Source organism: Dreissena polymorpha, chromosome 2 (genome assembly GCF_020536995.1).
Source record: "Dreissena polymorpha isolate Duluth1 chromosome 2, UMN_Dpol_1.0, whole genome shotgun sequence".
In the NCBI taxonomy this organism is placed as follows: Eukaryota; Metazoa; Mollusca; class Bivalvia; order Myida; family Dreissenidae; genus Dreissena; species Dreissena polymorpha.
Window position 1 is genome coordinate 117,409,448 of NC_068356.1, and position 23,674 is coordinate 117,433,121.

Below are 23,674 nucleotides of genomic sequence, written 5' to 3' on the forward strand. Positions count from 1 at the left end.
TGACTCATTTTTTAAACTTGAAAATAATATTTGATGGGAATTTGTTTAGTTAATCGAAAATCTCAAACATTCACAACCACTCACCAGAACATGTTTAAGCTGTATTTAAGGTATCGTACCAGATAATGCCGAAGAGAAACATACTAGAATGCAAGACTTTTTAAATATTTATTTCTATGTTCTATATTGCGTATTATTCCATTACATGTTATATTTGTTACTTGTTACATGTTAAAGTTTAAGGAAAACTTTAAGGAAATCTAAGCGATTGTTTCGAATTTAGAATTTGTGGATTATCTCTCATAAACATTTATTCCTAAAGTTATATTCCAAAATATATCATGAAAACTTATTGGGTGTAAAGGTGATATTTTTTCTCTCACAATGCGAAATAACTAATCAGAATTGCAAGACTGTTTAGGACGTGGTGCGTTATTACATATGCCCAGTGTGTTACAATCCACATAACAACAAGAAATGATAATTATTCATGTTCTTAACAATGTCAAGATATTAGAACGCACAACACATTCAATTTATGAACAATTAACAATTGTATTAAACGTAAGTTTGTGAACTTCACAGTAGAACAAAACTCTTAAATAACGTCATTTTGGAAACGACTTAACGCTTTATTTGATAGATGTTGTCAATTTAATTCCCGTAAAAAAATAACGCTTTGTTATGTATCGGATTTAAGAAAGCCTTATTTAATACAAATAACAAGAATACATGTACACACAATATACGTAGTTACAAGCATGTAAAATTGCAAATTGTGACTTAAATGAGCTCTAAAATAAATTACTGTTGACCTTTGTAAAAGGGTAAAATTACATAAATAATTAGTTAAAAAAAATATATCCAACAATTATTTGAAATTTGTCTTAGTATATGTCATTTTCGATAGATGAAGGGTATTTAGAATATGACACACTGGCATTTGAAGAGTCAGTTAATTTTCATATTGTATGCTACATTTTTAACCATAAACTTGAAAGGCAATACTGTTTTAAATCATGAAGAAAATATCATACATTAGGTGCAATGTGTACTTTTTACAAATGAAAAAAAAAACGGAACATGCAGAAAAGGGCTGTACAACCTCCCCCCCCCAAAAAAAAAATAAATAAATAAAAAATTAAATTATTTTACTTCAAATACCGATTTTTTAATGTCACCAACATTTCTAAAACTCCGTTAACAAATATTTTTTTAACTGATGCTCTTAAATGCAAACATCTGAAGTCTTTAGTCTTCTGCACGGTTACCGTCTTTGTGAACTTCTACTAATAATCTAGCTTCCATAACATCGATACCGGTGTCATCTTCCTCACTTGTAAATCTTTGTCTGCTACTAGTACCAAGCAATGAATGTGTGCCATGAATGCCAGGTTCCGTTTCAAACATATGAGTCACAGACGGTTCAACAGCCGCAGAATTAAATAGATTTGTTTCAAGTGTTTGTGCTGTACACGTACTAGTGTTAACGCGTTTCTTTAAGATTGTTTGATCGTTACTCGCATTTGAAACACTTTCATTTGGAGCTGTAACTGGATAGCCGTTGGTCGTAGAATGTATCCTTCTTTTGGGTAATGTTATGTTTGTTGCATGTTCTGAAATAGGCAACAACAACACACAATATTTTGATGATATGCATAGTTTTATGTAAAATTAAAATGCTTTGAGATAGTTATGGTTTTAGATTATCTTAAAGTTATCAATAGAGCAATAGTTATTTAACATAACTTGATAATGATAACTTTTTGACTATCTAATTTCTACTTCCAAGTTGCATAAACTGTAGATACGGTCGAAATAACTGAACTACCGGTATATATATATATATATATATTTTTTTTTTTTGAAAGTTGTCAAAGATCATACACGTGCATGCATGATTGCGTAGTGTCAAATCAGTGACACACATGTTTACAAGTCAGTGATGGATGTTATTTATCATGTTAAACAAATACAAATTACGTTATGGTTTTACTTATGTACGAATAAGGCTTTATATAAAACTAAAATGGAACCCTCCAAGTGTAAATTCTAATAATTATGCATACCTGATATATGACCTCCAATAGCCAATTCTTCGATATCTGGGGTATCCCTATTTCTAGGCCCAAGTAACCGCATTCGCTGCTGGTCTTCAATAAAGTTTATTGTTCGATTTGCACGTTCAACAACGTCCACATTACTTGGCGGTTTGAATGACATTCTGTTTCTATTCTTCTGGCAGTACACTATTAGAATAACTAATAGTATGGAAACTAACACGGTCAAGGCAATGGCGCTGTAAATCATCAGCCAGTGGACAGGCGTACCTTCCATTTCTACAAGATCAATTGAAAATAAAAAAACTCCACATGCACGGAGACCAACAACAACAGAAACTCGTACTAAACTCAATATCATATGAAATGATTCAAAGAAATGACCCATATTATGCAATATTGGGGGAAAACAATAAAACTAAAAAAGCAACATAATAATTTATACAACTTCAAATTAAAATGGAATGGGCAATGAAAGATCTTATCACAGGGGTCAATTACTACCTGGTCACCTAATCAACAAATGTTAGAAACGTTGTAGTGGTAACGGTATTTTCACAAGTGACTTATTGATAAATAAATTAAAGCAGAGAATAAAACGAATGAAACTCCATCAGGAGAGAAATGCTTTTTTAATAAAAAAACATGAAAATCATCAAAACTAATAACAGCGCCTTGAAACGGTCGATGTAAAGCATTGAGGGTTTTACCCGGGTTGAGGGCTAGCCGAACCTCACACTTACCCCAGAATAAATAAAAAAAGCGCGTCTAAAAATCTAAATCAACTCAACACATGCACACAGAGAATGAAAAAGTCAGCCAAAAGTGACGCGTGAATAGAATACTACACACAAAATGTAATGTATTAGTGTCGTTAGTATCGGATTTATATTGAAACCATTAGTTGAAATGTGTTAACGATAAACAAGAGGGCCTGAAAGACCCAAAGTCGCTCACCTGAGATAAAAAGAAATGACCTGTTTTTTGCAGCCCAAGATATCAATAGAACAAATGTTCTAACCAAGTTTCATGAAGAATGAGCAACAAATGGCCCCATGGGGAAATGTTTTTCATCAGACTGGAACCATTTTTGAACTCGTTCAAGATATTATTGGGACAAATCTTCTGAAAATGTTTCATGAAGATCCAACAATAAATGTGGCCTCTACAGTGTTAACAAGGCAAATATTCATGACGCACAACGAAAGACAGACAATTGACAACAGGTGATCACAAAAGTTCACCATGAGTAAAAAATATTATGCTCATAAAGATTGTCACCATGTGTGAAGATCAGCAAGTGTCATTCAGATTGAACTAAAAATGTGACTAAAAGTATTCACAATGTTTTACTATTAACAACTGTGGTAGTGCGGTTTCGTTCGCTTACGCAAGTGAACCGGTCACGGGACGGTTACGAGTTATGTAACTGTGTGGGCACTTATGTAATACGGAAATATTTATCGAGTCTAATTAAAGAACGCTTATTTCTAACACACTTACTGGTTGTAATTCAATTAACTTAAGGCGTCCAGTCAGATACGCCTGAATACACTCAAAGAATTAATCTATAAGTGAAAACCAAAGCAGCTTTAATGAATATAACTAACTTTAGTCTAAAGAATCTATGCAACGTTAAAAATGAACAAATACAGCAAATACCTTAATGAATGTAAAAAGAAGTTCACAATCTGTAAAAAAAACTGATATAAATATTAGCTACTGTTAGTCTAGAAGTTGCTTCAAAAATTTTGTTTATTAAATTAGTCTAACTTAATCTAAAGAACACAATTTATGGAGAGTGGAAAACTCCAGTGACTCAAATGTACAAAATAAGAAGAATTTGCAAAAGTTATTTCAATCAAAAGAGTCTTTCTAATTTAGAAAATTCCAAATAACAAGGTTGCCATGGAAACAGTTTCATAGCACAGTAGTCTGCTAAATACACCAAAACACAGTAGGTTAACTTGGCTTATCAGTAAAGATCAAAGATAAGGCTCTACAGATAATTAGTACATGTACAGTAATTTTATGACATAGGTTTATTAAATTGAATGCAAACTACTGTCTTTATGTACACCACATTTTATGAAAAAAGTCCCAGGTTTATACAAGGGAGTTAACTATTAGTTAACTATTAGAAAGTATGTACAGGTTATCTTTCTTTAACATTATGGCTTATCACAACTAGACTGTTCAAATGCTTTCACTATATACATATAGAGAAAACTGCCCCACCCCCTGGCGACAATGTTTTTCCACCGATCTGGACCATTTTCGAACTCAACCGTCAAATCCAGAAAATACATGTTCTGACCAAATTTCATGAAGATTGGACCAAAATTGTGACTTCTAGAGTGTTCACATGTTTTTCACTATATACATATCGAGAAAAGTGCCCCGCCCCCTGGCGGCCATGTTTTTTCACCGATCTGGACCATTTTCGAACTCGTCCGAGATATCAATGAAACCAATGTTTTGAACAAGTTTCATGATGATTGGGCAAAAATTGTGACTTCTAGAGTGTTCCCAAGGTTTTTTCTATAGCCATATAAGGAATACTGCCCCGCCCCCTGGCGGCCATGTTTTTCAACGGACCGGAACTATTTTTGAACTCAACCAACATATCATTTAGACAAACATTATGACAAAGTTACATGAAGATTGGGCATCAAATGTGACTTCTACAGTGTTTACAAGGTTTTTCATTTTTTTGACCTCGTGACCTAGTTTTTGACCCAGCATGACCCAGGTTCGAACTCAGTCGAGGTATTAATAGAACAAATGTTCTGACTAAATTTCATGAAGATCAGACAAAAAAGTGGCCTGTAGAGTGTTCACAAGGCAAATGTTGACGGCGCACGACGCACGACGCACGACGGACAAAAAGCGATCACAAAAGCTCACCATGAGCACGTTGTGCTCAGGTGAGCTTAAAAAAAATCATGGTAAATCTGTTAAAGATATCAAACCATCAATCATACATCCACAACATATACAATAACCAACACGAATCTTTGCGTTGTATTTTAAAGAAAAATGTCATTTTATTATTTTTATGTTTGAACGAACGGTATTTTGACGTAAACACGGTAAATTCAACACGTATTTTAAATGAATATAATAAGTCGCAAATAAGTTTGAAGTTTTAACAATGAAAATGCAAATATCGGGCGGATGCAAAAATATGTACCGGTACTTACTCATCTTTCATATATGTTTACTGTTTATTAATATAGAATAACGATCAAATAACTGAGCATATGCAACCAAGCAGGTGTATATTATTAATGCGACTACTTAAGTGCGTCTATTCAGATGAAAACGTTAATCCTTTCTTGTAAGAAGACATGCACAATGATGAACTGCTTGTTTTATGGGTTGGTTTACTGTTTCTCCCATACCCTTATTGTTTAAAGCATGCAACTTGTAAAATCATATAATGTAATGTTATATAATTACTGTTTTAATACAACCATACAGATTTCAAATTGGTTAAATACAGCATGCAACTTGTAAAATCATATAATGCAATGTTATATAATTACTGTTTTAATAAAACCATAGAGATTTTTAATTGGTTAATTATAGTATGACATAACCAATGTCAAACTTATATCAATGTCGAGATAGAGGGACACAAATCTGTATGCCTTTCATTTTGTAACTTCATGGTCTAATTATCGCTACAAGGTCTGTGTTCCACAAAAACTGATCGTGAAAAAAACAACTTGCCTTTTGTCGAAGCTGATGTGACTCCAGCGTTCTGCATGGAAGAAGGCACTGAAAATGTTTTGAATATCCAATAAGAAGGCATAATTATTGTCTGTGACAAATTCCGTGAAAAACGTTCGTGAAAAAGTGTAACTTAAAAAAATAGAGTATTGTATGCCGAACAATAGATACTGATGTTTAAGAACAGCGACGATATTCAAAACCGCACTTATAAATATCATTATTTCACTATGCAGTTATTTTATTTAATCATAAACGTTGTATTGCAGACTCAAAATATTTTTAATTTAATTTACATTGAAATATGTGTCAAATGTATAAACTTGATTTTCTAAATCATTAAACTTTTAAGTCACTTAAAGTATATTGTTTGGGCATCTGTAAATCAAATTGTTATAATATTAAAACGTCTTGTTCTAAAATTATGAATTGCCATTAAAAAAAATTCTTAATTATTACACACTAATCCAAAGTATCCCGATAGCTTCCAAACCACAACTATCTGATATGGTATTCTGCAAATTTAATAATAATACATGTCTTAAAAATGTTCAAAAAGCTAAAAGTGTGTAATACTTGTATAATCTACAACAAAAACCAAACAAGACAGTAAATGAGAAAAATTAATGTCCTCATATGAACATTATTATTCTTATTAGACACCATTTAAAGTCAATATAGATAATAATGTACGCAATTTCCAGTAAAATGTTCTTCAGTGCGTATTACCCACTAATACATATTTTTTATAAATTTTACTTAATAGCTTCAAGTCTCTGCACTTTTTGCGCAAGTTTTAAGGAAACAATTATACACGTTTTATATGAATGTGATTTTGTACAATCCATATGGCGGGAGCTAAAATTGTTTTAAAACAGCAAACAGTTACACATTGATCTAAATGTAAAGTATATTTAATTTGCGACTTCAAAAGGAGGCACTAATAATCAAATAATTACCTATATGATTATGTTGATAAAGTCTTACATATTCAGTGCTAACTCATGAACGGAAAAGCCAAACTACGGGTTTAAAGAAATGCTCTAAGAACGAAAATTATATTAGAAAACCAAAATGCTTTTGCAAAAGATAAACTTGATCAACACAATAAAAATAGAACAATTTAGCAATAACTCCTTAACAAATGTTGCCTATATCCTTTTTTTTCTTATGATACTTCTATTTTAGTTTGTTTATTCATCTCTCCCTGCCCGTTTCTCCTTTTAAGTCAAAATATAACTACCAGAAACAAGTGTGTAGTTAACGCTCACACACAGTCTGTGATTTTTTCTCTAAAGTAATAAACATAGAGTGTCTTTTGAAGTTAAAAAATATATTTTTTCCCTCTCCTTAATTATTTTCACTTATCTCCTCCCCTTACTAATTTTTTGCTAAATGTTTATAGCATCGTCTCAAAGATTTATTTTCTGGTAACGATATGAAGGATAAATATATCGATATTAAATCAAATAGCGTTATTATTATTGTTATCCCTAACTCTCATAGTATCGGTCCTCCTCATAGTATCGTGCCTTTAACGAAAAACCTTCAAGAAGTGCTGAAAAGATAATTTTTTTTTTCCAATTTTTAGACGTTGTAATTTATTTGATGGTTATCCATTACGACGATCATTCTCATGATTTCCGGCGTTCGTTGGAAAGTAAGTCATGTTAATTCCAGGGTGATGCTATTTGTTATAAATTACGTAACACACAATTATGTTAGTTGTATATGGATTAATAGTAGTATAAGCAAATGTTGTATATGCCGCTTATTTTTGAATAAACTGTAAACAATATTTTAAGAACAACATAAGCAAGAGTGTCGTTTTTTCATTTAGTTACTTTTTTTAGAACAAGCACATTCGCCTAGTAACAAATCTTAGCAACCAAACAGAAGGCCGATACTATAAGACAATTGTACATGAAACAGATTACTTCTAAGTCTAGCCAGTATTTTGTCAATGCATTGCCGATTTAAATGCAGTTTTCGTTGTTATGTCAAAGAATACACTGGTTACTATAGATTGACATATAACTTATGCGTGTTTTTGTATTTGTTTCTCATCCAAAATTCGTATGTATTCATTAAGTGGGTCGATCCTACGGATAGACATGCTAGTATAAACCTAAATAACTTGTTTGTGCGTTAATAGTGAATGCATATAATACTAAAATATATATGTAGCTGGCGATATATTTTAAATTTGTAAATATGTACAATCATACTGTAACTGAGATGTATGTTGAATATAAAACAAAAAGATTTATTATGTTACCGATTTCGAATTATGAATATCCATTATTGAACCAAATCTTTTAACATTTTCTTAGTCAACAGCATAATTGCTCTTGTTTAAACATTATGCATACATTTCTTTTGAATATATGGCATTGCCTTAAAAACAACAACAAACAAGTTATTTTTTGTGATAAACACACATTCATCCAGATGTTGTTTTTTTAAGTAAAACACGCTCAAGTAAAATCTTTGACCATACTAATGGTTTATTGATTTCAATAATTATAATTGTACATTTTAACTAAATTTTTATCTTGAAGCTAGATGTAGATCGATTTACTCTCGGGCATATGGTAAGAGTGATGTAAATTTTGCCCCCCCCCCCCCAAAAAAAAGTCTGCAAAATATATTTTAACTGCTCTTGGTAGGTTAGATGGCCGCCGAGATGGACAGAATTTTCAAGACTGGTTATAAATCGGGAGATGTCATAATCTGATTGTAGATTTACGGTTGAGTTGAAAACTTCGTAGTTTCAACTTAAATATGACGGAATCAAGTCAATATGCTTGAAATTATATGTGCATATAATCTACAGATTTCATACAAAAAGGGAAATATATATATAATGAGCCTTTTCGCTGCAATTAAATGCAGGTTTTTTTTCCCACATAAGACGATACTCTCAACAATTAAATTTTGGAATTTAATTCATGGTCGTTCGGGTTGTTTGTCATTGCTATTTATACGAGTTATAGGGATCCCAATCTTCAGAAGCCAATATACATGAAAAGTTCAATGTCCTCAGCGATTTTTGAACCGTACATTTGTAACTTCATTAAAGGTACGTTACTCAAAGCGGTTTGATTACCACCAAATGTATAGATGTTAATAGAGAAAACAAAGTATAAACATGATAGAGGCACGTCATTTCTTATATGGATAATATTTGCATGCAGGCTATTCAAAATTTTGATGTGTTTTCAATGCACAATTAAATTAAATTAAGTGTAATTACTGTCAATATACATGTTGTTTATGACTTTCATTTGAAGATGCCTACTAATCGCATTAAATAACAGACACTACAGTGATTTATAAAGTTCGAATTTTCATTATCCAAATAATGGTATCACATATATATAGTACATGCTCCTAACTTTACTATATCATTATTGTGGTCCTTACCCAAGTCATATTTCAAGCACGTGTATTTACAGGCAAGTGGCAGCCTGTCCTGTTGGCACACGTATCTTGTGCATTGGCTGCAGCGACGCTCCCCTTGGTTGCAATACTGGCTCGGAAACGTGCACACATCCACGTAACACGGATACTGAAACTCCGGAACTTCCCGCACACAGGTGGATTTTGGGGGAAACCCAAACACCGTCGGTAGCAACGTTAAAAACCATACACAGAACATCATTTTTAGATGTTTTATTATTAACTTTAATCATGTTATTTCATTATACCGATGTAATCCATCCGCCATATATTTCTAATATTTTAATGCTAAGATATACATAACGAGACTTATTCTGGTGTAAAATACATTATGGAATGTGGGATAGCTAATTGTGGAATCCCAGAAACTTAGTCATATTCACTTGGATTGTAAAATAGCCATGGCGGATTCACGACGACGCATTTATTACACAGATTTAACGTTGAAAAACTTGCATCTACGGCAATTTGTATTATCAATAGTGTGACTTTACTTTTGATAAGTGTAAATATTCGTCATTGTTTATAACGCATACCTTAGGTCACCATTCACAGTTGCGTTGCATACAAGTTCGAGCTATCAGTAGTTTTTCATAATACTTTATATGAATTATTTCTTTATTTTTCATTTTATTGTTACACATGCAACAACTTTTCGAAAAATTTGTAATGAATTAATACATTACTAATCTGAATGCTTGATTTCAGCTCTTTGTTTGTGACGTAACGAACCTTTGAATATTCCTCATTTTAGTTTCACGTTTTAGAATCAAATTTTTGTTAAGTTTTATTTTGTTTGTTCAATGCAATTTATTTTTAACGGATATTTTTTTTTGTATTTATAACCTTCTGTTCATATGATAATTATTAATATCATTTCGAATACATACAGGTTAAAACTATTTAATGGTGCATTTTCCAGATTTTAGATATGAACTACGTTATAGAAATATTGCATTATCGGACGATCATTTGGCCTTGCGATCTGATGTACAAATCGGAATCCACGATTTACATTTTGTGTTAAAAATATTTAGTTTCGAAACCTGTTCAAGGAGTCATTCTGTTTGATATATTACAAAAATATACCGCGCGTTTTATATATTGATCAAATCTGTTGATTGATGCACCTTACGCATTACTCCTGTTATAATGTGGAAATATTTCCGGGTCATTTATAATTTAATTCCTCAGATTGTCGACTAGACTGTTTACAGCCCTGCATTATCATTTTTATAGAGATAACTCTCTCCTACTTCTTGTACTGTAATTATACTATACAGAGTTACGTTTTCTTATCTGCTTAAAATGATAATTCATCCAGGGGCCGTATTCCAGTAGCTTCTTAAGTTTTCACTTAAGTTAAGAAATTTCTTAAATAAATTTCTTAAGTTAAATTTGAAATGTCAAAAACAAAATATGAGACGTTAATATTTCTCTTTAAGAAATTCCTTTAAGAGCTAAAGGAAGTTAACTTAATTTTAAATATATGAGAAAAAATACACAGAGTAAAGAAATTTATTAAGTTTATGAAGCTACCAGAATTTAACTTAAGTGAAATCTTATGTTTAAAGAAAAAATGGCGGAGATAAGAAAAAATATTGCGCCATATTTCAACTTAAGTTATTTTTTAACTTAAGAAGCTACTGGAATACGGCCCCAGAAGAGAAAAGGAGCTTTGATATTGTATTGCAATACATCTCAAGAAGTAATTGTGAAATTAGAAAAGAAAAACAAATCAGTGTGTTGACAGACTAATTGTCGACTTCCTATAAAAGGGTTTTCAAACATTTTATAAAACAACTCTGGAAGGGTTACACAAATCATTCGCAGAAAAAGTAAAATTGTGCACAATGGTACATCGTTGACAAGATCGTCTTAAAAACAAAAAACAACACAGCTAGTATGTTGGTAGATATGTCATTTCTGTCTCAAGTTACCGCACAATTAGGGAGTCAGACGTGTCAGACGTTGGTTAACCTTTCCTTTCAACACAATACACAGTAAATTCACATTTGTTCTTGGAGTCTTCTGTAAATCTGAGATAGAAAACATATTTTCAGTATATAAGATAATGATTTACAAAAATTCGCATGTTATTTATCAGTCAAATTAATATTTATTTAACTAGACATCGATCTATATACAGACGACTTACCGATGTTGCTTCTCAGTAAGATGTCTCATTGTCGCATCCCTTAACGTCGAACGAGACCACTAGCTATGGTTTCCTTTTCCCGTTGAGATGAACACTTTACCTCGCACTTCAAAAAATAAAAGGGTGTTATTCTGTTTTTATACTATCTAATAACATTTTGAACACTTATAATATGCAGTTCCTTGAATACTCCCAATACAGAAAAATAATCGTTTGTTGGCAAACAGAACATGTTAGAAATTGGCTATTTGTCGTACGTTGTCACTATTATTCGCTTTCTACAGGTTGTTTCATGAATGAATTAATATATAATAAATGTAACTTAGGCTTTAAAGTCGATAGTTTATTGCATTAAATAATACTAAATGCATTTGCAGAAAATGCCATGCAGCTTTATGCATTTTTAATCTTACACTTTCTAGTTTACTGATGTACGGTGTATGCCTCTAGTTAATGTGATAGCATCTTGCGAAGACAGTGATGCTATTATTACATTAGTTGCAAAATATTGAATTATATCAAACAAACGTAAGCGCAGTAGGCTTGCACATGAATAACATTAAGCCGTTGATTTACAGATATTGTTATAGTGTGCTTTTAAAATAAAAGAAAAGTCACACCAGCAACTGTCTTAGAGTTTAAATATATACACGTAGTCTTTATATCGATGTCTTAGCATAAATTTACTCTTTCAAAGGTTGAATTTTAGTCCTCTTGCTATCGTACGGATTTTGTAATAATTCGCGTCTAAATAAGTTGGAAATTTCATCGAGGAAAGCGTCATTGACACGAACACATTAATATAAACAATATAAAGGTATATATAAATCATTTAAAATTTATTATAAAATAGTTTTATTATCTAATATACGTATTAAAAATGCTCCTTGTATTGCATTAATCGACTTCACTGAATTAGGTCATTTGAAAGTTGTATAAGGATTTTTAAAAGTCCTACGTTACATGTTTGTCTGCAGGAATCTGTCCACCAGCGGACGAGCCTCATTGATATAGATCCTGTGAAGATCGAGTGTCATACAGTGTGGAACGTTCGGACTCCTAAGCACAAAACATATAACAAAAATATAGGACATAGCGCAAACATATTTGTCGAATCACACGAAAAGATTAATAAAAAAACAAAGAACATTGATTGAGAATTATTAAACATGCTTCAAAACATAATTTATTATTAATTGAACCGTTGTCAATGGGTTAAATGCAAACACGTGTACATGTAGATAAATCAGTGACTTTAAGACGCGTATGCAGAAAAAAAGCGTTACATACTGATACATGGGAGATTTGTTTGTTTGTTTGCAAGCGAAATTACGCTTAATAAGTATTACATTTCAAATTAGCGGAATGACAATGTTGTACGACACTCATATTTAACGATGGTCTTATGTCACAAACACGGTGTAAACATGCCGCGATTTTTTATTCTATGTTGATTTGATATTTTTTTTATTTAAATTGTCGCGAATAATTTATTGTACATACATCATTTTAGAACTACGATTCACCAAATTAAAAATCTAGGGACGAGTGCCAACTAGTGTATCTGTTGCAATTTTCTTCATGAGATGCAGTAATTTCACACCAAACCCACACTAGAGCTGAGAAGTTCCTTTTGCGGTGAGTGGAGTTTCTCAACATTTTACATTGTAATCTTAGATAACACTGACTATATTGATATTGTTAATCTATCAGACAAAGATATTGAACAGTTATCATTGTATCTTCTGTTATTTGCTGACGACATCGCACTGTTTTTACCACTAATCCGATAAGTCTTCAAGCACAACTTGATAGTATATCGCAATACTCCACATCATGTGGATTAAAAATGAATGTTAACAAACTAAAGTATGTATCTTTGAAACGCGAAAAAGTCATCATAATTATCAGTGGACTATAAATGAACAAATCATTGAAATTGTTGACAGTTTTTGCTACTTAGGTGTAAAATTGTATTATACAGGTTATATGCGATATGCTGTCAAAGCTCTCTCTGATCAAGCCCTGAAAGCTTATCATAGTCTTTTGTGCTAATTTAATAATGTTAAAATGGATGTTAAGACCAAATTATATCTATTTGATTGTATGATTCTACCTATTCTGCTGTACTGCTCAGAAGTATGGGGAATATATAACTTTAAGGAAATTGATGCCTTACATTTAAAATTTTTGAAAATAATTCTTGGTGTAAAACAATCAACACCAAATATGGCTGTATTAGGTGAAACCGGCAAATATCCATTAGCAGTGTTGTGTAAAGAAAGAGCTCTTAAATTTTATATAAAAATAATGAATAAGACAGACTCCATTATGTATAGAGTGTTCGCAAATCAAAGAAATATTAATACCTTTTGCTGGTTTAAAGCATGCAAATCTTACTTTGATTGTCTGGGGAATGGTGATCTTTTTGAAAATTCTAATATCAGCATTAATTTCGCCTCAGTGAAACAACGAATCCTTGACCAGTTCCAACAAACATGGTTAGAATCCATTTCAAATATGCCTAAGTTATCTTACTACTGTAAATTTAAAAAAAGTACTTTTGAATATGAGGACTATTTAGACTATGTATCACATGAAAAATCAAGAATATCACTTACAAGATTTCGTCTGAGCTCTCATAATCTTGAAATCGAAACGGGAAGATACAGAAATGTAGATCGCAATAATAGAGTATGTAGATTATGTTCATTAAACACTATTGAATCCGAATACCATTTCTTGCTATGTTGTACAGCTTTTACTAACATTAGGAAAAAATACCTAGTAAATACTTCTTGGCCGTCTATGAATATGTTTATTAATTTCATGTCATCTAGATCTAAACGAAAAATCAGAAGCGTTGCTAAATATTGTTATAAGGCTTCGATTTTACGTGGTGCATTGCTTGCTGTGTGACTCTGAATATACCTATTTGATGTATATATGTTGATGTTTAAAATAGTCATATAATATGTGGGTTTATGCACTTATGTATGTATGACTGTGTGTACATATATATATGATATGTGTATGTGTGTCTTGGCCATAATCTTTATATTTTTTTGTAAAAGGCCCAAGGCAATGCGTTTGCCGTTTTGCCAATAAACGAAACGTAAACGATAACATTTTACGCGATCTTTTTACAAGTCTTATACCGCAAGGTTACAAAACACTAAACCAAAACATAATCATTAGATGCGTTATGACATTGATTTAAGCAACATACTGTGAATCGATACGTCATTGTCGCTTGGTAGATATGTGAAAGTATTATGCAATCGCGCCATTTTATACGCATAAATGATAGTTAACACATTTTTAATGAAAAGATCATTTCTTTTTTGTTTTCCGTGCATAATCAACTTTGAGTAGCAATCGCGGAAGAAAGTACTATACTTTGTAACTATCGCCCATTTATTAAAGGCTTAAGAGCGTAGTAGAGTTTAACACTATCTTATGATTTTATCGCTATTTTCATTATTAATTTGTGCAACCATTTTAAGTCTCAAATTTGTTCATGTCATCATGAACGATAATGAGCGAAGAAAATTGTCATTTAGGCAACACTGGTAGGCATTAAGAAGGCTAAAAAAGTCAAGTAAAACTACTCTCAGGAATGACCTCCGCGAATGTTAACCGAATTTTAATCAAGTGAAAATCGCATGTTTTTATCAACGAACGTAACGCGCGAAAATACTTTGTAAAACATACAGCATATTTTCTTTTCTAGCTAATTTGAATAAAACAACACAACAAAACTAATTCCAAAATATAACTACACGTTTAAAAATGTGGTGTGTTGCGATCCATGTTCTGTAAGTCTGCAATAGATCTATCTAGTGGCCACAGAACATTAGCATCATCAATTACAACATCAACAAAAAAACCACCACGCACTACCTGCGTGTAAATAATCATCATAAAAAACATCACCACCATATGTAAATAACCGATTGTTCAAGAGTGTGTCGTTCTAATGAAGTTAAATGTCATTATATCAATATCGTGTTTTCGTCGTAAGCATTTATTATCCTAATTATGATAATGTTATTCCTATATTGCAAAGCAATAATTCAGTACTTAGACACGAGTGGTTCAAATGTTCATAAAAAAGCGGCATTGTATTGATCGATGATTGCATTATTTAAAGTCTGGTAATTAAAACGATGCTGCTGAGTATGTCGGTAATAACGATGTCTTGGACGATATGGCATGACTATGCCAAGTTAGATGATATAAATAATAATTGTAACTTTGATTGTGATAATAATGTCGCATTTTGACAATCACGATGCTGATGATGGCCATGTCTATGATACAGAGAATGGATCTTGCGTAATGAGAATGTGCTTGGACAAAACAAAGTACATTTCGTTTCACTATATACTACTTCAACGCACAGTGGTATTGACCAAAAAATCTAGCGCACTTTTGTTATAATGATAGAAGTTGGGTTTATAAGAAAGTGCGGTAATACCGTAGTGAACAGCGGAAGTGCCTTCAGCTCGTTGATATTAGACAATTTATTGTAAGATTATTGTTTACACCTACATTTAATGGGATACATACCCGTTTTCTAGGATGAGTTTTACTGCTTTTCTATCGGCCTCTTCCGCCAGTTTTTTTTCCACTTTTGCCTTATGTTGCAGATGAACGTAAACTCTTATTCAATGTATTAGTGCAATATTTTGTGAGAGTATTTTACTGTTCCACCTTAATATTATGGATATGTGATTGATTTATTGCGTTGGGCATTTGAGTCAATCCTGTTTTACCATATGCACGAACAAAACAAGGATGAAAGTTGTACACGTATTTAAAATTATTATTACAAGTATCATAACTCAGTTTTCGAGTTCATAAATAGCAATATACTTAACCAGCTTGATGAATTTGTTTGCATACGTCTTCTCTGATGTTTTTGCCATGCGTTTGTATTCTTTCATCTTCTTGCAATGCTCTTCCGCTTCCAGTCGGAATGTGTTTGTATCGTTTATCATCTTCGATATAAGGTCATATGGTTTGTTCTTTGGAATGTTAACATGCTTTTAACAATTTACTTAATAATGTTTGAATTACTGCATTTATTTAAAGTTGCCTTATATAATGCATTCTTATGTATATATCAAGTTAATGATATTATACATATTAATAACATAATTACCTCTATGTCATTTGAATTAAGTATTTTCGCTGCAAGTTTTGTCTTAGACTTTGTGATATACACCTTAAAAATTTTGAAAACTAACGATATAATACCATTATGTATAACTTGATATACTTAAGTCATAGTTGCTATTTTATATTATGTTTACACATATGTATGTTTTTTTTTAATTTATCATTATATCTTACCGTCGAATGGCTGGCTTGTTTACTTCTTACTGCAACTACAGCGCTTGGCAAACCGTAATTTACCAATACTAAATAGGAATAATATTTTATTTTTTTCAATAATTTATTTTCTATCTGAATCAGTGCCATTTTTAGTAAAATTATTTCGTATGGCATAAATGTTAGCATGGAACTTTATAGTTGTTTACTTTAATTATATCTTTTGAACTTGTATAACGCTATAAATTGACTTTGTTTTTCATAGTAGGGCTAAAGTATCCACTTCTGTACACGCGTAGAGGACAAATCCAATGTCTAAACAAAATAAACGTAATAGAAAAGAATGAAAACTTTAGTTTTTGTAAACAGGAGAGCATTCTGTAATCATCGGCATGCAATAGTATATGTTTCGACATAATATGGAATAACTAGCAAAGGCTATTGACACGAAGACCATTTGCGATTGGACTGGTTGTTTATAAGCTAGTCTGTGTAAAAGGTTATACTCAGCTTTCTTAACAATTAAACATTTTAACTTAAATTTTGTCATAATGTAAATTACACACGCTATTTAAAAATAAATAGCTGAATACATCTTCTTAATCCCTTTAAGCGTATGTTCACGTGTCATTTGCTTTGTAGTACATCATTTATGTACAATTTATAATTATAAATATATAAGCGTTATGACACTCAAGTTGCAAAAATAGAAATCTGTCTTTTCATCTTTTATATGTCATTTCATTAAGACAATGTCCGCACAACTATACACAGACAAAACACATAAGTCCAACCGTATTAAAAAGCAATCTTTTATTTAATTAAATAAATTGATTTAATTATTAAATAAAATTTGGTATGTTTTTTCATGAAATTGTGTTACTTGAGACATAATGTGCATGTATGCACACAATTTAAGGAACTTACAGTTGCACGGTTTGATGGTATTGTCTTTCACTGCATTTTCTGTGGACGGGCTTACAATTTGCTTTAAAAATGAGCATATAGATTTTCCAATAATTCCACTTTATACGAATTACAATTGCGAAAGAAAATGAAGTTAACACAAGCAGTATATGTTTTAGATGTAGTGAACATTTTTTTTAAAGTACGCCTAACCTGTCATTTTATTGTGTATTAAGTCTTTATAATTCTGTCATAACACATCTAAATGCATTTCATATTTACAAGGAAATATATTTTTAAAAGAAAATAAAATGCATCGGGATGTACAATATTAATACACACACATTTGACGTATTACCCGATTTCCATTTTCCTGGTTCGGTTCTTTCACAACATCAGCAAAGGATCTTCCTGCGCATTATGTAGGAAGACATTGTGACATTGCATTCATGTCACGAATTACTTTCAAAGAATACGTCTCTCCAAATATACAATAAGTCGTAACCGACTCTTTCTGCGTACAAAACTAGTGACCAAGAAAATGGAGTGTTTTTTCACTTAAGTGGTGTATCTTGTATTGACCCTTTTTTACATTACACATGTAAATGCATTTGTTTAAATATACATATTTTTTATGTTAAACACAATGCGATAAATTATAAATACTCAGAGTGAGTACTACATAATGAATTTAACTGTTAAACTGAAAACGGTTATGTTATAATACGATGATGAGAACTTTAAGTTGCGAAAAATGTGGTTTTAACAAATACAAATACCTTATGTAAGAATCGGAATGGACCTAAGACCATGAATATCATTCACATTTCCTCCCTATGAAATGGTATATATTGATTTACATATACCAACATTTCACTTGTATACATATGGAAATATTTGCAAGCAATACACTGTCACATCTTGGTTTTACCTTTAATACTAAAAACTGCACTAACCTGTTCACTGTAACTCGTTGACCTTTTTATTAATTGTGGGTATTCTTCACGCTCTCTCCTGCTTTCTATTATACATAACGAAGATTAAAAACTACATTATACATAGTTAACTAATTTACGTTATAAGAAATAAGCAGAATTACAAAAATATACTTATATGACAATCACACACACACGATACAGTAACTCATCGTATGCTGAACAAGGATACGAATGAATGACATACACACGTTTTTCAATCAAAGCAAATAATAAGTTTCATTGCTGTAGTCAAGCAAACACAATTGTTTTGAAAAATACATAACAGAAGATATGGGTAAAATAAATTTGCGTTTAGAGATTTGAAAGTGTATATATGTTTACCAGCGCAATATTCTTATACGGTTTAGTTTTCTTCATTTTTCTATTTTGATTTTGCAGTTCTATAAATTAATAGACAGGGACCCACATAGACGCTTGTAGACGTTAGCATTAAACATGTTCTACTAGGGACAGAAAATAAGGAAACAGAGCAGAACAGAACAGATAACTTGTTTCATTTACACAATCAAAGCAGTTACTTTATTGATACAGGATAATTCAACTGTTTGATTTTGAAAGCATAAATCACACAACTCTGTATATTGAATATCTTTAGGGCCATAACTCATCAACAAGGGATATTTTTTTTAAATTGGAGGGCCATGACTTCAAAGTACCTGTTGATATTTTCAGAAAGTTTTGTTGACCAGTCAATAGCAGTAACTCCACATTTTATGAACGTTTGGTGACGATCCGGTGAAAACTGGATAAGTAAGAGATCGGAAGTCGTTTTTACGCAATATTTTGAGAATTTCATGGGGAAGAAAATGGTTGAATTATGCTGGTTATTGTCCCCTCCGGTTGTCCCCTACCGGTTTCACCGGAGGGGACTTATGGTTTGCGCTCTGTGCGTCTGTGAGTCTGTCTGTCTGTCACACTTTTCTGGATCCTGTGATAACTTTAAAAGTTCTTAATATTTTTTCATGAAACTTGAAACATAGATAGATGGCAATATGGACATCATGCACGTCATTTCATTTTGTTCCTACGTTTTAAATTCGGGTTGCTATGGCAACCCATTTTTTTTTCTGACAATGGTGGAGCCGGTAGGGGACATATATTGCTTGGCAATAGTCTTGTTTAATTTGGTCTCCATTTCATGCTTTTTAAATATTATCAGAAATCATTCAGATGAAGATTGGCAGTTTTAGAGTACGGAAATCTTCAAAGAGCCATAGTTTTTTTTAGATATGCTAGGTTCATAACTACCACATGATTTGGCTGCTTATTAAACTTTGCCGTCTTTTTATGTTTATAAACATTTCCAGAAGGTATTGTGTCGATCTGATAACTAGTTGAGTTGAGTTAGAGAGCGGAAACCTATGACATGCGGCCGCTGAGACGGACAGTGTGAGAATGATATGACATAAAAAAACGTTATGGACCTATAGTACGTTTGATAATGTTTTTGAAGGATTTGTACAACGGTCACAGTTAAAACATGTATTATACTATCGACAAACGTCAATTCGCCTGGTTTATCACACAAAGCAAGTGCATTTTTTATGATTTATGATTCATAACATACCGTTACTTTGTGACCTTCTCAGGCCTGTAGACTTCGATTCCTCTTCAGCCGATGCGGTGTTCGTCTTAAAATAAAGAATGGCATTTAGCCAAAACCAGAAGGTTTATTTTGTGTTTTTTTATTCATGTATTAACAAGCGCTTTGAAAAGTGCAGAGTGGTCACCTCTATGAAGTGCCGACATGAAAAACATTACAAAGGTTATATTAACATGTCCTAATAGTAATATTTAAACAAGCCGTAATAGCATTTAGACTTTCCCTCCGATCGCAATGTCTCAGCTGCGAAACAGTAGATCGGGCAGCGTTGATACTACTACCATGATCTGATGCGAAAGACACAATATGAACAAGGTCAAACCGAAATAATTTAAATCATATCACGAATAACGTTCCTAGTGTTTCAACAGTGTTTTTTTCTCCCCTTACTTTTGGCCACGGTATCATCTTCATCTGTTTTAGATCTAAGTTTCCAAAGAAAATATGCAACGGCCACAACAGTCGCAACTATTATTTTGGTAGACATTTTATTGAAAATGTACCTCCACCACACATTATTTACTCAATTTACGAAACGCAGTAACATGAGGCGATAACTATTCACCCATAACAATTCTATGCTTAAGATATCGTTGTCGGTTTAATTTTTTTAAAACTCTTTATCGATCAGTGGCAATCTCCACGCAGAGTTGTCGTTCCTTGCTCTCACATACAACTCTGCGCTCTCACATACAACTCTGCGAAAGGCTCAGCCCTCCATTTTGTCTATAAAATAGATAAAACCGAACAAACGCATTCAACGTAAAGTGCGTGGAATTATTACATCTGTGTAAATGGGCAAAAAAATAGTTCCAAAGAGTTGCATTAAAACTCACAAGTTTTTTGCACGATTTATCGTTCATTTAAAAGTCATATTTCTTAATTAAATGCATGCGATCTTAAATATCCACTCAAATATACATTGTATGCGTTTGTTCGGTTTTAGCTATTTGGTAGACAAAATGGCGTGCTGAGCCTTATGCAGAGTTGTATGTGAGAGCAAGGAACGATAACTCTGCGTGGAGATTGAGCCCAACACAGAGGTGAATGTAATGTAACCGTCGTGCAAGAGATTGGATCAGTGGTTTAAGCAAGAGCATTAATGTGTTAACAATCAAAGCGCTGAAGGCCACTTAACCTTGGATCCAGCTCTTTTTCTTTTTGAATTGAAATCATTGATATTTTAATCGCATGTTAAAATATCATCACATGTATACCATCGCGTTATATGCTTGTAGAGATAAATTTCCAGAATCATCACCAAAAGCTTAGTTTTGGGACGATTTGAAGAAGGTATAGCAATTATGCTGGAAATCGTAACATTTGAACTAGTCATCATGATATACAATTATTATCAATCATATTTTTTATGTTGCGGAGATATTGGAATCTGGTGATTGTCTGAATGAAATTATATTATAGAAATGCACGTTTAAAAACTTTTGTATATTAGTATCACACACCCATTCTACAATAATATTGTCACGAGCCGAGCGGTAGCTGTGATTTTACTTCAATTTCTTTAACTTTTCCAAACTTGAAGCTTTTGTTCAAGTTTAATATGGAACTAAAATGGACTCTGATAAACAGTAAACTAAGAATAACATTTTGCCTATTAAGTTGTTTTAAAATTGTCAAAAAAATATACAAACTCAAGATTTATAACCTTTCTAAATTTTATTCATTCATAACGAATAAATAAATAACAACTTTCAATATATATATTTCTTAACAGACAGATTAATTTTCAGACATTTACATTATAATACAGCAATATACACGTACATGTGTCATGTTAAGTATTTGCACTTTCTATTTTATAATGTTCTAAAAAAATGACAAATGCAATTTTTAAGTATTTATAAAATTCAGTCTTAATTTTAATAGCTAAGTCTTATTGAAAACTGTATTTTAAATGCTTATATAAGAAAAATAAAATAGGTCTCACACCTAGGAAAACAAAGTTCAGAGTTCTCGAATGAGAATTTTCAGTGCCTTTTATACTCTCCAAAAGCGCACACATAACGTTGTGCAATAATAACGTAAAAGCGCACATATGAATTGTGCACAAAAAGCGCACAAACAACGAGCAGTAAAGCGCGCAAGAGCGCACAATAAAATTTGAGCGTTCTTGACACGGTAAATGTCACTCATATTAAAATGATATTTCTGACGATATTACAATGAAGCAGTAGTCAAATACATATCAATTAAATCAATAAATCATTAATAAAGATGACTATTACCTTTTTAAACAATTTTTAAGAAGGAATATGAGTATTTAACAAAAGATATTGTATGACGAAACTGTCAAAATACTGTAGTCAGTGTAAACTACCCAGAAGGCACTTATGTCAGCATCAGGAAATCAACTTCCTGTTTATGCAAAAATGGCTGCCACATTAACAGACGCTAATAAAATGAGACTTTTAAAAAGGATATTACAAATAATAAAGAAGCGCAAAAGGTAGGCATCGGCTGTTATCAGCTCTAACTTCCACACAGCATCCAATAAAAGCATTAAATAACAGTGACATAGTCATTTAGATGCAAAACATAAACGATAAAAATGAACAATGTACATGTACATAAACACATCTTTTCATAAACAATCTAGGGCATGACATTACCCCTCCTTCAATTTTAAAGGTCCTCCTTTAAATAATTAAGTAATTAAAAATTTGTACTTTAACTCTCTAACAGTTATAATATCAGTAAAACTGTAATATATAATTTTTTTAAACACTTTGTACAGTGTGATTTAGAGCATTTTTTAAAGGTACAACACTTTGTACATTGTTATGTTTCACTGCTTAAAGCACAAGAACTACCATACAACAAAATGCTGTATAAACAATCACAACAAATTTCAATCCTATGTACAATAATAAATTGTTTGAGATCAGAGAAAGTCAATATAAATAATGTGATGACTAGACTTTCAATTTGTACAAGTAAACACAATGTAAATATTTTAACTGACTTGTTCAGCAATATTTTTACGTACAACAACAACAAAAAAATTACTCTCAAGAAAATCCTGAATACCAAATTTCATCTTGAATACCAAAGTTAATTGGTCAACATGTATTCACTTGCAAACATTTATACTTAAATAATTATTAAACCTTCTTAACAAAATGACTAGATAATTAAAGGCACTTTTTCTTAAATTAACGACTGACCTAAAAAAGCATAGATTTTAAAAGATTGTTACTCATGTTAAATGACTATGTAACAATGTTTCAATCAAAACAGAACTTTTCTAATACATTCTATGATGAACAAATCGTCGCTCTCGATGGTTTTCCTTCTCGTGTCTTGCTTCATTATTCCTGGATCTCAAAGGTGATCTGTCGCGGTGGTGATGACGGATGGTGGAGGTTTGGGAGGTAGAGTGGTCTGGATGGTGTTG

The 23,674-nt window shown here is 32.0% G+C and overlaps 2 protein-coding genes across 2 annotated transcripts in view; both read right to left on the bottom strand.

The window, feature by feature from the left end:
- Window positions 1-296: 296 nt before the first annotated feature.
- On the bottom strand, window positions 297-9,594 carry LOC127868669 (uncharacterized). Its single transcript, XM_052410608.1, has 4 exons — window positions 9,222-9,594; window positions 5,796-5,843; window positions 2,070-2,339; window positions 297-1,616 (listed from the first exon to the last, which is right to left on the bottom strand). Exons 1-4 carry the CDS (start codon window positions 9,457-9,459, stop codon window positions 1,252-1,254), a joined length of 921 nt encoding a protein of 306 aa, XP_052266568.1. The 5' UTR covers window positions 9,460-9,594; the 3' UTR covers window positions 297-1,251.
- A 2,780-nt stretch (window positions 9,595-12,374) lies between these two features.
- The window catches only part of LOC127870017 (uncharacterized), a 67,319-nt gene continuing 56,019 nt past the window's right edge, over window positions 12,375-23,674 (bottom strand). The window contains exons 12-13 of the mRNA XM_052412680.1: window positions 15,988-16,055; window positions 12,375-12,474 (exon numbers count right to left, since the gene is read on the bottom strand). Coding sequence (XP_052268640.1) covers window positions 12,375-12,474; window positions 15,988-16,055 — 168 coding nt within the window. The remainder of the gene's footprint in view (window positions 12,475-15,987; window positions 16,056-23,674) is intronic.

Bases quoted from the DNA above. Each gene is read 5' to 3' on its own strand.
- LOC127868669 (XM_052410608.1), bottom strand. From the start codon at position 9,459: ATGATGTTCTGTGTATGGTTTTTAACGTTGCTACCGACGGTGTTTGGG. The intron at 5,844-9,221 runs GTAAGGACCACA...AAACATTTTCAG, and splicing joins GTGCTTGAAATATGACTTGG to TGCCTTCTTCCATGCAGAAC. The intron at 1,617-2,069 runs GTATGCATAATT...TGCCTATTTCAG, and splicing joins TATTGGAGGTCATATATCAG to AACATGCAACAAACATAACA.